The sequence below is a fragment of the Fonsecaea erecta genome (genome assembly GCF_001651985.1).
Source record: "Fonsecaea erecta strain CBS 125763 chromosome Unknown Scaff2, whole genome shotgun sequence".
Classification (NCBI taxonomy): Eukaryota; Fungi; Ascomycota; class Eurotiomycetes; order Chaetothyriales; family Herpotrichiellaceae; genus Fonsecaea; species Fonsecaea erecta.
Window position 1 is genome coordinate 3,163,641 of NW_017387245.1, and position 14,787 is coordinate 3,178,427.

The following is a 14,787-nucleotide window of genomic DNA, read 5'->3' on the forward strand; positions in this document are numbered from 1 at the left end:
TCATAGTAGCACCATGAGCTTCCGAACACGCTGTATACCATGGTGGCCGGCTCCAGGTCGTCGTTGAGGCGTTCTACACTACGAGGCCACAAATCATCTCGGTCCAACAGTCCTATCAACAACGAACCGCCACCTCTGCTCCCCAGATCCGGCAATGAAGGCATAACACTCAGATCGAAACGGCTTCGAGCTGCTACTGTCACCACGCCTGAGCATGGTCTGAAGAGACGCCGATTGTCGACGAACAAGAGCGAGACACCACCATTACGTATCCCGCTTCGCAGTCGAGGGGGTTTACCCAAAACCCTCTCACCACCTCCCGCCACTGCCCCGGCTGCAGTGCCTCCCAAACCTGCTCCAAAAGCAAATACCGCACATATCAACATTACACCCACCGACTCCCCTGTATCTCCAGGCGAAAAGTCACAATATGATCAGATCAGAATTATTGAAGAGAGAGCAAGAGCCGCTATTCAGGCGGGTGGTCCGTCTACAAACCACGAGGACCGGCGAAAATTACGCTCAGAGGATGGAGGGTCTCGGGCTAAAACGGAGCTGGCGCAGTATTTCCCAGACTTTGAGGAGATGTTGAGTCTGAAGCCGCCCGATCCAGGTACGGCATGTTGCAGATTTCTAGTCGAGACATTTTACTGACCGTAATTAGAAGCGTTGACACTCAGGACGAAAGTCGTCCTAGTTGACGATACACCTAGCTTTGAGCCACCTCCCTCCAAGGCTGACCCCTTTGGAGCGCACAAGCCGCTCTACAACACACAAATCATCCGCTTGGGCCAACCCGGTGGTTCTGCGGATCCTGAAGCAGTCGACCCTCTCGGTGAGGATGTGTACTGCAAGATTCATGCAAAGGCTGAAAGGCATGAGAAACAGATGAAGAATAGTGACAGGGAACGAGCCCAGCATGAAAAGTACCAACTCGAGAAGCTCCTCGATGACCTGCGGGGACCGGACTGGCTCAAGACTCTTGGAATAACTGGTGTCACTGAGACCGAGAAGAAGCGATACGAGCCCAAACGACTGATGTTTATTCGAGAAATCCAAGCTTTGATCAACAAGTTCAAACGATGGAAAGAAGAGGAAAAACGCAGGAAGCTGGAGCGAGAACAGGAATTGCTGGAAGCGGCCATAGTGGGAGACGAAGAACAGGATGAAGGCGAGGATGCAGACAATGAGTGTTCCAACAGCACCGCGGAAGGCAGTGTGGACAGCGCATCGAGCCATGCCCCGAATTCCAGTGAGCTCGACGCGCTGGCGTCGCAACAACTGATCGAGGAGGCGAATATTGCCCATAAACGCAGAAGGCCGACATCTGCACAATGGATCGACCCTTCACCGCCTAAGCCATTTTCTTCTTTCTTTGACAAACGACATCTGCGCGATGCTGCGGTTGCAGGTCGTCAGAGGGGCCGGACGATGCTTGCTTTTGGTCATGCCGTTCCCGAGTTTTCAGACGAGGAATTTAAATTGCCGTGGGATATTCTCACGGAAGAAGCAATCAAATCAAGGCATCGATCTCACAGACGACTGAGGAGACGTCGTAGTTGAAGCTGACCGCAGATGGGTATCGACGAAACCATTTCTACGGCTTGGGACTCTGTATAGGATACACACGGCGACTTTATGAGGGTTGGTCAAAGCTGGGACGGCGGTTGGGTTACGGGCTAGTACTGGAGGAGTTTCAATTCTTTCGAAACAGTTTTTGGTTTGTTATTGTGATGGAATGGGGGAGGTTGTCCATTTTGCTCAATCAGAACCAGGTTATTTCGCGCAGGTCTGGCGGATCACTCCAGCAGGAGGTGAGCACTGTATCATGGCCCCTTCATAAAGGATGGAGGAAAAGCATTTCTTATTCTACATTTGTAAGCACAATCAAAAATGGTGAAAAGATCATGAGTACCTTCGAATATGTGACGACTAATAAGGGAACGCTGGAGAACCCGTACGAGGTATACAGCCTCAACTGACAATGTTCTCCTCCGATCTCTGTATATGATCGGTGATACCTCGTACACCGTGCCGTCTCCAAGAGAGATTGGCTACGACTGTTGGGGCCAATCGTACCCCTATTTTACCGAGGACAGCCTTCCGTCCTCGTCCTTGTAGCACGGTTCGCCACACTGGTTAATTCGAAACTATCGCCCAATTATCCTGTCAGCATCCTTCTACTAATGTGATGGTGCTTATTACTGACGTCCCTCCTTGAAACAACTGATCTGCGCCGTCCTGTCCATGGCTGATGGCATAGGTGGGGAGATACCTAGGAACCAGGTATTCTCATGTGCTTCCTACTCAGGAAATCTTTGATTTAAAGTCTCTCCTCCTCACTTCGAAATAATGCCGTACGAGTTGTGCGGTATTCTGATATTATGCCCTCGAATCTTTTTCTAGAAAGGGCAAAGTGACGCTGCGTATCTCCACAGATCGTTCACTCAGCCCCCAAAGAGTGTGGATCTGCTTAAGGGACAAGCGATAATGGGGCTAGTGGCTGAATGTGTCCAAATTTGGGGGTCAAGGCTCAGCCGCAGCATCTGCGTACCTAGTAAGTCCGAATCTTGGGAAATTCCGCGCTCACTGAGACCATCCTTGAATCCTTCCAGGGCAGAGGACGCATCCGAGAGGTAGTTCTGATGCCTCGTTCTGGCCATACATGATTTCGACCCTCTGATCCTTTCGGATCTATGAAAGTTGAGCGTTTTTCCGCCGCGCAGAAAAAAGGGCCGAGATCTGCCTGGTGGATGCTCCATACCTTACTATTACATCGAAGGTAGCCCTTTACCTGCGATGCATGTTGCTTTGCCTTCAAAACTCCGGAGTCTGTTCCTCTCTTTTGTACGGGTAGCTTCGTCTTGAACAGCACCGAGCCTGAGCTCGCCTCGAGGACGAGCCGATTCCCACGCTCTTTATACCAACAACAAAACATCAGCATCCATGGCAAGGAGCGCCTGGAAAACGTGCGCTCTTGCAGCCGTCTTGATTCAGGCTACCACCAATGCTATCTCCATCACCTCTCCTCCGAAGGCTCTTCTACCACGAGCAACGGGAACCTCACCCCTCGCATCAGCATGTGCGAAAGCGTCCAGTGCTTCGAGTCAATATTTGGTTGACCAGCCTGAAGCTACGCGGGTATATGTGCCCGCCGAGCTCGCCTACGACTGCATGAGATCTGTCCCGAACTACCAAGAACCTGCAATGCGCCTCCTGAACTCTCTGCAGACGTATCTGGAGTTTCAGAGTGACAAAGCGTATCTGCTGAACCCCCCACCCGGCTACCTGTATCCTGCCTTGGATTTTGATGGAGAGTTTTACACTATAAAGAAAAAGGTGGAGGCGGGAGGGTATGAGAGCGAATATGACTTTCAGGTCGACCTCACGGCTTTTTTGACGACGGCGCGTGATGGACACCTGTCGTGGAATGGTGATTTAATGTATTCCTTCATCTTTAAGCGCACGGCTGGGAATGGCCTGGCTGCTGTCTCTTCAGATGGGGTGGAGACTCCCCAACTGTATTTGATAGGCAAGTGCAACGTCGAGCGGTGCAGCTATGGGGATTTTGATTAACAAGTGACAGATGATCTTACGGTGCTCGATGATGCAGGCAATACGGTTCCCGTAACCGGATACGCGCCTTCGCCAGTCACCAGCATAGACGGTGTTGACGTCGTGACCTTTCTGTTGACCCAATCCATGGTGGGGAGTTTTCAGGACCCAGATGCCCTATGGAACGTCCTGTTTCCCTCGTTAACCCAATCGTGGGCTCCCGCATTCCAGGACCCCGTGTACTACCCAGGGCCTTCAACAAACATAACGTTCGCAAATGGGACTACTTTTACATATCCGAACCTTGCTATCGTCAATGCGGATCTGGATGGCATCCAAACGGGAGAGGACGCCTTCTCCTCGTTCTGTTCCGGTGCTTTCGAGACGGAGACCTTAGCTGAGACGGCCACTACAACGACTGCCAGCAGTGCAGTTTCCACCACCTCACAGGCACCTGCAACAACGCAAGCCCCCCCAAGCTCACCGACCATTCCAGGCTATCCATATCCAGTAATAAAGCACAGCGATGGCTCGGTTGCCGGGTATTATTTGAATGATACTGGCCTTACCGATGTGGCTGTCCTTCAAATCCAAGGATTTGAGTCGCAAAGCGATGATTCGCTAAGTTATGAGAGGGAGTTTCAGTCCGTGGTAGAAAAGTTTCTCGATGCCGCGGTCAAGACCGGAAAGAGGAAGTTAGTGATCGATCTTCAGGGCAATGGAGGTCAGTACTTTGTCGTGGCTAAGTCTCCAGAGATATTGACTGAATCCAGGTGGCTTCATCGACCTTGGGACCGACACCTTTGCCCAACTCTTTCCATCCATCGCACCTAACTCGAAGTCGAACATGCGAGACCATCTTGGTTTCTGGATCCTGGGCAATGCTGCGTCGGCCATGGCCGAGGCCGCTGAAAAAGACTCCGACATCGCTGACCTGTTGGAAGATTTGAATGACTTCTCCCCAATGGCGTTTCAGTCTGTCGTCAGTTACCAGTTTTACGATTTCCCTGATTTTGAGACATTCTATGGCCCCTACCCAGCGAACGCCGGCAACTTCTCTGCCTTCTTCCAGAACAACTACACGGATCCAAGTTCTTCAGACTTTGCAGGGAACGGTATCATCATCACAGGAACGAATAACCGTACCGGATTCCGACAACCCTTTGCGGCACAGGATATCATTGTGCTCACTGACGGCTATTGTGCAAGCACTTGCACCGTGTTCTCAGAATATCTGAAAAGTTTCGCCGGTGTGCAATTTATTACAGTGGGTGGGCGCCCACAAACAGGCCCAATGCAAGCGATTGGCGGTGTAAAAGGCAGTCAGATCTTTGAATTTGACAATGTAGCAGGGATCTGGGTCGATCTCTTCAACAGTCCCAACAACACATACTTGAGTCTGGCAAACGGCACAATCTGGGAGAACTTCACCTACGAGCCGGTGCTACGAGAAATCGGCCAGTCCGGTGGTGGAGTAAATGGACGCAACCATTTCCGGATGGGCGACGAAACCGAAACGCCGCTTCAATTTGTGTACGAAGCAGCTGACTGTCGCATCTGGTATACGAGAGAAATGATGTATGACCCGACCTTCACCTGGTCACGAGTGGCCACTATCGCTTTTCAAGAGCGAACAGGAACGCAGTTCAACTCGAAATATTGTGTCGCAAACAGCACAGGACATCCGACCAGCATCTCGGGAGGGTGGAAGGCCCCTGGACTGGGGCCGCAAGACCCGCCGGCGAACGCGAGAGCGACGGTCAACGGTTGGCAGCTGCAAGGCAAACCCCTTCAAGCACTGCCCCCGGGCAATTCTGCACCGAACTCGAAACAGACAGGGACCAACTCACCTCCAAGTTCAACGAAAGCGTCAAAGCCCACTTCGACGCCGGGCAAAGGGTCGGCCGTCGTCTTCTCAGATGACGCCGTGGCTGACAGCATTGATGTCGGTGGCACCAATATTAACGTCGACAGCGCTGAATTGACCTCGATTAAGCAAGCATGTTCCTCCTACACGGGGAAAAAGTGGCTGATAGAGGCGATTTGTGAGGCATTGAACGGATCGAAATGAATTCTTTTGGGGAATGCGGTGACGCCTGGTTCTTGTATTGTTAGCCAGCGTGCATTGGGTGGTGTTTGGGCTATGTGCGTTTTTATATGTGCCGTTGGGGACGCAGACCACTTCATTCGAGGGTCAATACCCATGGGACTGAATAGGGATCTGTTCGGGAGATCGACACTTGTCTTACTAGCATTTGGCTCAGCCAGCGTGTCGCGGTATATTCGTATATAGAAGTTTGCCCGCGGCTAGCAAAGGTGCCATGGACAATGGTATATTAATGAGGCAAGCAGTTGAAACGGGTCCAATTAGAGTCGCTGAGGAACCCGACGACTTAGTAAGTCCTGGCAGCCGCTAGTGCCAAAAGCCTCGCCAAGAGATTCCGCGCCCAAGGGTTTCAAGCTTTCCACTAGTATTACAACACCTTTTGCCTCGACTCTGTGCTACGTTCCTGACCTAACATTGCTGGACAACAGATTATCGTTGCTTGAATTTGCTGATTAGGAGTCTATGAATCTCTGTGTACTCTCTGCTCTGTCTTTGGGGGCCTAAGGAAGAAAATATAGAATCTAGTTGACTCCATTCTCGACTGACAAGGGTGGCTACGTCAACAACACGGACTGGAACAGGGTGGCCATGGATAGCCGCAGCACTGCACTACACCATACGCAACATGGTGGCACAACTGACTCGGACGAAGAAGCAGACGTATACGACTGGAAGTCGTCACGGGTGGAAGGGAGTCAAGATGCCCCGCGCTCCCGAAAGAATTCGACCCGAAGAGGATCCAAGCAACCACACGAGGAGGAGCATGAGAAAGGGACGGGAACAGTCGAAGCGCCTGAATCAGACTATACAGATTCCTCAGAAGGAGCTCCAGAAGACGAACACTTGCCCCATCCTTTTTATCATTATGCCGCCGAAAAGCGAGACACCTACGCCGATGCCAAACTTATCTATCAGCGGCATCGATTGGACACTAAATCTGAGAAGGATCTAGGCAGTCCGTTGATGTTGGGCAAGTCCTACACCATGCCCAACTCTGCCATGGATGGAGAAGTGGGAACTCTACAGCGGACTCCCAGCATGGCATCGAGACAGTCTCGCGTCTCTCAACGTGGCGCTGGGCCCAGTGGCTTCCAACTCAACCATAGCAAGGAATCATTTCCTTCATTGCAAACCCACGCAGGCAACCTTCAAGAGATGCGCCCGGATCCGACGCTGCTTGCTGATGCCGCTGCGCGGGATCACAAACGTCACCCGGGCCTTCCGCACGAGTTCAAGGATCCTCTGCTGGCACATGAAGGTATGCATGGTGCTGGCGCCGGTATGGGTCTGGGATCTGGCCCTGGTGGGCTCGCCACGAGCGATGAATCGATCATTAGTGAAGTGCGCTCGATTTGTGACAAGATCAAGACAGTGCTGGATTTGAGGCAGAAGTATCTCAAAGTCTCAATGCAGTGTCCGGGGGTCAATCCCAAGGACGAAGAAACCTGGGAGATATATCCACCTCCGCCAAACCCGGTGTGGAACGAGCAAAAGGCTCGGGAACCACCTCAGGACTACATCCCTCCCAACAGCACCTCGAGCAGTCTGTACATGATCGACATGCGGGCTCGAAATGCAAGTGGAGGTGAGTTGAACATGTGGCCGACTAATGCAAGTCAGGCTGGCTCTGACCGGGGTCCACCGTCACCCACCAGCGCCAAAAAGGCGAGGAAGCCTGGCCACGCCATCGGCGAGGATTTCGACTTGAGCGAATGCATTATTCCGGGAAAGCAAGCCAAGAGCTTGCGCTTCGAGATGGACGCCGGAAGTGTCTATCAGGTCTACGATGAGAACGGCCAGCCTATCGCCGACGTACCGACTCTGCGAGACTATTATGTGGCGCTGGACACAATCCTCGACATCGCTTCGGACGGGCCAGCGAAGAGCTTTGCCTACCGCCGCCTGCAATATCTGGAAGGGCGATACAATCTGTACACTCTCTTGAACGAGTATGAAGAGGTAGCAGACACAAAGAAGGTGCCTCATCGGGACTTTTACAACGTGAGGAAAGTGGATACCCACGTGCATCATTCTGCGTGCATGAACCAGAAGCATCTGTTACGTTTCATCAAGAGCAAGATGAAGAAATGCCCTGACGAAGTAGTCATCGAGCGTGATGGCAAAGAATTGACCTTGAAGGAGGTCTTTGACAGCATCAATCTCACCGCCTACGATCTGAGCATTGACACTCTTGATATGCACGCGCATACGGACTCGTTCCATCGCTTCGACAAATTCAACTTGAAGTATAATCCAATCGGACAGTCGCGGCTTAGGGATATCTTTCTCAAGACGGACAACTTCATAAAGGGGAGATATCTTGCTGAGATCACCCGCGAGGTTATTACTGATCTGGAGTCAAGCAAGTATCAAATGGTAAGGAAAGCATCTGCAGTGGCCGCTATCTCGTGGACTAATCATGCGTGAACAGGTTGAGTGGCGAATCAGCATTTACGGACGCCATATCAGCGAATGGGACACCCTAGCTGCATGGGTCGTCGACAACAAGTTGTTCTCTCACAATGTCCGATGGCTCATACAGATCCCACGACTGTTTGCCCTGTACAAAGCTCTGAAGACCATGGAAGATTTTGAAGAACTCCTCCGCAACATCTTCCAGCCTCTGTTCGAAGTAACACAGGATCCCTCCACGCATCCCAAGCTTCACGTCTTCCTCCAACGGGTGATCGGCTTCGATAGTGTCGACGATGAGAGCAAGGTGGAACGACGGCTGTACCGCAAATACCCTGCGGCGAAGGAATGGAACACCAAGCAGAACCCACCATATGGATACTGGATCTATTACCTTTTCGCAAATCTGACCTCTCTCAATGCCTGGCGCAAAAGGAGAAACTTTAACACCTTCCTCCTGCGTCCTCACTGCGGCGAAGCAGGTGATACGGATCACCTGGCTGCCGCATTGTTATGCTGTCACAGCATTAGCCACGGGATCACCTTGCGCAAAGTCCCCTTGTTGCAGTACTGCTTTTACCTCGAGCAGATTGGCATTGCCATGTCCCCACTAAGCAACAACGCGCTTTTCTTGACCTACGACCGTAACCCCTTCATCAGCTACTTCAAAAAGGGTCTCAACGTCTCTCTTTCGACGGATGACCCCTTACAATTCGCCTTCACCAAGGAACCCCTGATTGAGGAATACTCCGTTGCCGCACAGATCTACAAGCTCTCCGCCGTCGACATGTGCGAACTGGCCAAACACTCAGTCGATCAATGCGGCTTCGAGCTGTCGCTCAAACAACGCTGGTTGGGTAAGTATTGCTACCTGCCAGGCGTGCTGGGCAATGATGTCGCCAAGTGCAATGTGCCCGACGTCCGAGAAGCATTCAGACACGAAACATTGAAGGCCGAGCACGCGTTCATTGCGAAATACACCAACGACTACAGTCATTTTGATCGATGTACCCCTGACTTGCCCGATCCCTCCGATCCAGCTACGCCAGTGGACGAGATATACCGAGGTCTGGAGAGTCCGAAACAATACTATGCGACATTGGCGGTGGCTGATTCAATTGCTCCTGCTCAGCAAGCCAGAGAGAGAGAGCGGGAAGCAGCTCTGTCCAAGTCAAACACGAATATGCCTGCGGGTAATACTTCACCCACCCGGCTACGAAGGACTTCGAGCGTCCTATATCCAGCGACGTCGAACCCTGCGGACGCACATATCTCGGGCCAAGAGCCACGCGTGTTTCCGGGCATCGTGCACCAACGAGAGAGGAGACGCAGTTTACGTGTTGGTTCTGGTAATTCGGAGGGCACGGGCCAGCACTCGTCGGACATGGCCAGCAGCTTACAATTGGAGCCCGGGCTCGCCAAGATCACACTGAGGGAGGACAGGGAGATGCAGATGGAGCAGGATGACAGCTGATTTGGGGCACGCACAGTGTCTCTCAACAATGTCTGGGTTTTGGCATGTAGGACGTGATGGAGGGTTGCTGCGTAGACTGACCGCCTTTGGAAATGACTGGTTGAGAACATCCAAAGTACTCTCAGACCTTGCTCCTCAACCCTGAAATATGGGGTAGCATCCCCCCTGACTGCATCGTACTATGCCTGCAGCTGTCCTTTGCAGCCTGCCTGAGATTATTGATGCCCGCGCGGGAGGAAGCACGACTGAACGTAGATCTCCTCGCAGGAGTGTGCATGGATAGCTGCGGCAGGGCGCATGGATCTCATGCTCGACCCTTGACAGGTTCGGGAGAAGTCGGGTGACAGCGGACACGGATGGATTTGGATCGAGAGGAGCGGTGGGCGCCGCTGGCCAATAACGCATGTCGCGACCTTCCAGGCCCGAAATCCGGGGAAGTAGTGTCTGTAGGTCGGGTTCGTTTGCCCTCGAGTTCACAGCGGCTTGCTTGCTAATGGAGCGACGAGGTTGGAGCGATGATCTAGATGCGCAAAGAGGAAAAGCCAACTCGGGTGAATCAGCCCGAGAAAGCTGACTCAGGGCATGGCATTCTGGCACTGGGAGGCATCAGCTGGATTGTTGGATAATCATATGGCAAAAGAAGAAGTGTTGAAATGCATGTCTTGACCGACGCGACGCCAATGGCGCACATTGATTCGATACCCGTTTCTGCGCAGAGGCGGTCGAGTCTCCAGTGGCGCTGCCTTCCGCAAGCTTGTCAGTCCCCTCGCATGGACAGTATAGTCAGTCGTCTTGTCGATCTGGAGTCTGGGGCATCAGACCGCTGTGTTCGGTGAGGAGCAGAGTAGCGGAGAACATGAGTACTACTCCATAACGGCGATGAGACAACTTGCGTCGATGACGAGTTGCTGAGGTTGATTTACCCTCCGACCGGGCGACCGCAAGTTAGTGGTGGAGTCGAGCCCACTAGCCCAGTGCCTCAGGGCTGGTGAGGCCCCAGGCACCCTCAGAATTAAGGCTTTCCGCTGGCCCCTAAATTGGGGAAGTTGGGCGAGGGTTCGGGTCACCTACGGGCCACCTACAGGTTCACCAGTGCAGATCCAGTTAAAGGCCACGCCCCCCAAGCGGCAACCCAGTCACCCAGCCAGTGAGTGCCCCCAGTGGGTGCCGGTGGTTGGTTCGTGTAATTTGGTCATTGCAGCCGTGGTTCACCGGTCTCGCCCAACACGTCGTCATCGTCATTTCGCTTGGTACAAGGGACAGAGTGCGTGCAGTGCGTGCAGTGTGTACACAATGCTCGTGCTCATCCCACCAAAAGCCACAGCGTAAGATCACTGGTGGCACTGTATCTTTTCGTACCTCGTATCATTCCATTCCCATCTCCCTTCTCCATCTCCTGGATCGGTTCTCCAAAACAGCTGCTCCCTGTTCGACCCTCCATCATTGCTTTCTTTGAACCAGAAAAGAAAAACAACCATCCCACGCCCCGTCCTGCATGTTTGAGTTCAGACTTGTTGTGTCTCGAGTCAAGGTTCCCCCCCCCTGCCAGATCAGAATCGTCAGAGAAACTTATTGTATTGTCCGCTTTCGTTCGTTCGTTTCATTCCATCTATCCCTTTCTCCTCCTCCTCATCCTCCTCGTCTGCCGCCGCCGCCGCCGCCGCCTTATCACATCCCATCTCTCGCGTGAGTTCTTCTACAGCCATCACGTCCTCCGCATATACCCGATTACTCCTCCTAGAGGACGTTGCCCCCGCATTTCCTGGCCCTCTCGCATCCTTGACGGCTCGCTGCATTCCCATGCTCGCGTGCTCCTAGTCAAGGCAAACCGTCAGTTTCCGAGAAAGGAACCTGAGCAAAACATGGGCTGTCTGAAATGAGACAAGCATTCGCCTCCTTCACGGCCTAGATCATGACTTCGACCTCCCCGCCTCCACCCAGGCGATTCACCCCCGAGCCCGTCGAGACCACCGTCAGAAGCTCAAGATCAGCTCGCAGCCAGTCAGACCACCCCTCGCCCACACTTGCTACAAGTATAACCACCTCATCTTCAGATCCCGCATCCTCCATGCCTTCCCCTCAGACCAAACCTCGCAGGTTCTTGCCTCAGCCGGTGGAAGAGACATTTCGGAGTTCTAGGAAGAAGAACATCGTGGACGGTGTAGAAGATTCGACAACGGCCAAGGAGACTGGTGGCGGTTCTACGAATGAATCCAGTATAAATGCCGACACATCGCCCGACGATTCTGCCTCCCATTCAGGTATACACAGAAGCGGTGCTTCTGCGGGACCCAGACGGTTTGTACCTGAACCCGTGGAAACGAGTACTCGGTCCTCGAGACGGAAATTCGCCCCGGAGCCTGTGGAAACAAGTACGAGGAGCAGCAAGGACAGAGGCAGCGTCCAGGAAGGGGAGACGGCCAAACCGCGAAGGAGGTTTGCCCCAGAACCGGTTGAGACGACGACAAGGAGCTCCAAGGAGAAGAAACCCCAGGACGAAGAAGAAACAACCTCGAGCCGTCCTCGTCGGAAGTTCGTCCCGGAGCCCATAGAAACTACTACAACCACGAGAAGAAGACGCGACCCTGTCCCAGAAGAGCTGGACGACGAGCCTCAGAAAACCGGCGATTCCACTACTTCTAGTAGAGCTTCATCCGGACCCCGCAAATTCTCTCCAGAGCTATTAGAGACTGCAAAAGGTTCCTATCGACGTGTCCACCTTTCTACTCCCGAAGTCAGGCCATCACCCTCACCGAGTCGACGAGAGCCTTCTCCGTCACCAGCGGAGGAAGAACAGACGGTAGACAGTTCCGGGGTTGAAGAATCGCGCTTCTCTGCGGCGGCTCTCGCCCGAAAGCAGCCAGAGGCCTTACGCCAGCATTCATTCGCCATTCCTGACCTACCTATAATAGAGTCCACCTCAGAAGATGAAGGCTCCGAAGCACCTTCGCTAAGCGACTCACCTTCGTCCGTGGAATCATTTGCGAAGAGACCAGCTCCCAGTGCAAAGGACAGCTATACCGAATATGTGCTACGCTTGGCTGCCGAGACGGTGAGCGAGAAGGAACTAGAAGAGCAGGCAATGGCCGCCTACATCAATGAACGGCCGCATGAGCCTGTAGACCACTTTGCCATCTCACGCGAAGATGAAGAGGATGGTCCTTTGCCGGTGCCAATGTTTCAAGGCGAAAAGGGGGCCGATGCACGCACCTTCCGACGGTCGTCGGCGGCAGAGTTGAATTTGGAGATGGAGAACATGCGAAAACATCACCAGCAGCTAGAAGCGGCGAAACGAGAGCTCAAGGCCGATACCGCCGGGCAGAGTCGGTTCAGTGCCGCGGCGTTGGCAACCCGGCATGCATTGGAGGCAAAGGGCTTGAAGAAGATGAAGAAACCCAGGGCAGAGGAGGAAGACCCTGAAATGGCCCGTATGAGGGCTGCTGCGTCACCTCCGATGCTGGGCAGTGACCTCGTCTTCCCCTTCACCATCTCTCCGAAAATGACGCGCTGCGACCCTGATCAGCCTCCAAGACCTAGAACTGCGGAAAGTGACGATGAGTCGACGGAACCCAGCAGCCCTGAGCTTTGGAGACCACACAAGAAGCGTGAGAACAATGCTGGCGAAGGGCTGTGGATGGGCATGTGTCAAGCTGGACTGTGGCAACCTAGGAGTCCACAGGACGGCCTGCGCAGTGGCATTCAGACACCTTCCCCTGTCACTCCAGCAGGGGAAAGGAACAATCCTTTTGAAGCCAGCACTCCCGGTCGGGGATATCAGACCCCTGGCCGACGCCGCCAACACCTGTCAGGTCTAAGCTTTCTTCCATTGACCCCGCCCCGTAGCCAAGACGGCGACGATCCGTTCACTAGCACCATTGACAAAAAGCTGCGGATCGAAAAACAAATCGAGGAGGAATTCCCCAACCGTGTAATCACCCAGATATACAACTACCTGAGCCTGGGGTACCCCAGCCTCGCACATATGTTTGACGAAGAACTCAGCAAGATTTCTCGCATTCCTATCGAAGAACTGCGCAAAGACGATCATAACGTTGATGCCAAAGGGTATGTGGGCGCTCCAGAGGGCGATGGCTGGGATGAAGCCGAAGTCATCGGCAAGTGTAAAAGATGGGAGGCGTTGAGGTTATATGTAAGGGAATGGGCCCGGCAGAGCCCGAACTTCGCGGAAGATCGAAAACGCGCATGTTTGGGCGCCGACGAGGACTGGGGGGCAAGGGTCAGAAAGGGGAGCTGGGCTCATTAGGTTCGGTTCTCCTACGGCTACGGCTTTTCGCTGGGAGGTTGCGAAGATCTTGTTGTTATCAGCCACAGGTCATGGCAGCGACTTTTGACATTTTTGCCGTCTCGTCGACACCTTAGAGAATAGAGGGTCGAACTTGTTTGGTTTCCCCTGGGTATTGAGCGTGGAGAAGACGACGGTTCGTCTTTGTGGTTGCAGGTGTTGGGTTTCGGTGCTGTTGGAAGCCTAGGCTTCGAGGCTGTCTTGCATTTGCGGGGATATAAGCAGACATCTGTATAGGGATTACCTACGGACATCAAAATAATGATTTAACGAAATGAAGAGTGATGAGAAATTTTAATATGGACGGGCAAAGCTCTTCTCAGCTTGAAGAGAGCACCAACGAAGCAGCAAGACTGGGGAGTTACAATCTTCTCTCGGAATAGTCCCTTGGGTTCCATGGAAGGACTGGCTCTTCAAACGGTCAATTGGGCACTCTTCAACCTGGCGCAGCATCTACTCGAATCTACAGTATGCAGGTAGGTCATCTCACCACTGTGCGTTCTCTGGTAGGGATAGTCGAATAGCTAGTTTGTTGCCACCAACAGAGTAGAGGTCAGCCTTGCAGATTCCAGATTTCTGGAGATCTCGGAGTGGGTATAGAGATTCATTGTGTGACAAGGATTTTATCGACAACGCTACTGTGTAGATAGACGTTTGGCTGAATGGCTGTAGGAGGCTCAACTTACATTCGTCTGACTGCAGCATAGGTGACGACATAGCGGCGGTAAAGGGGGGAAGCATCCTGTCAGACAAAAACAAGAAGAGTTCGATCCGCCCAATGGTCCCTGTCAGTCAGCCTTACCCAACTTCTCAGCCACTGTTAGGCGCTGGAAGTCTCTCTTCAGCGCGACAGGGGGCTTCACACCCTTGGCATCCTTTTTCCCCCGTTTCCCCCGGACCAAGTCTACCTCTCAATGGTCAGTTGACGGTTCCACC

The 14,787-nt window shown here is 53.1% G+C and overlaps 4 protein-coding genes across 4 annotated transcripts; all 4 read left to right on the forward strand.

Annotated features, from left to right (window-relative positions):
* Nucleotides 1–39: 39 nt before the first annotated feature.
* AYL99_02905 (hypothetical protein) lies at nucleotides 40–1,563 on the forward strand (the record flags this gene model as incomplete). The annotated part of the gene is made up of 2 exons (XM_018834421.1): nucleotides 40–613; nucleotides 665–1,563. 2 exons carry the CDS (start codon nucleotides 40–42, stop codon nucleotides 1,561–1,563), a joined length of 1,473 nt encoding a protein of 490 aa, XP_018697045.1.
* Nucleotides 1,564–2,946: 1,383 nt separating this feature from the next.
* On the forward strand, nucleotides 2,947–5,626 carry AYL99_02906 (hypothetical protein; the record flags this gene model as incomplete). Its single annotated transcript, XM_018834422.1, has 3 exons — nucleotides 2,947–3,433; nucleotides 3,587–4,279; nucleotides 4,329–5,626. The coding sequence occupies 3 exons, from the start codon at nucleotides 2,947–2,949 to the stop codon at nucleotides 5,624–5,626; spliced, it is 2,478 nt and encodes an 825-aa protein (XP_018697046.1).
* A 624-nt stretch (nucleotides 5,627–6,250) lies between these two features.
* AYL99_02907 (AMP deaminase) lies at nucleotides 6,251–9,548 on the forward strand (the record flags this gene model as incomplete). Its single annotated transcript, XM_018834423.1, has 2 exons — nucleotides 6,251–8,038; nucleotides 8,094–9,548. The coding sequence occupies 2 exons, from the start codon at nucleotides 6,251–6,253 to the stop codon at nucleotides 9,546–9,548; spliced, it is 3,243 nt and encodes a 1,080-aa protein (XP_018697047.1).
* Nucleotides 9,549–11,460: 1,912 nt separating this feature from the next.
* AYL99_02908 (hypothetical protein) lies at nucleotides 11,461–13,812 on the forward strand (the record flags this gene model as incomplete). The annotated part of the gene is made up of 1 exon (XM_018834424.1): nucleotides 11,461–13,812. The coding sequence occupies one exon, from the start codon at nucleotides 11,461–11,463 to the stop codon at nucleotides 13,810–13,812; it is 2,352 nt and encodes a 783-aa protein (XP_018697048.1).
* Between the last annotated feature and the right edge of the window lie 975 nt (nucleotides 13,813–14,787).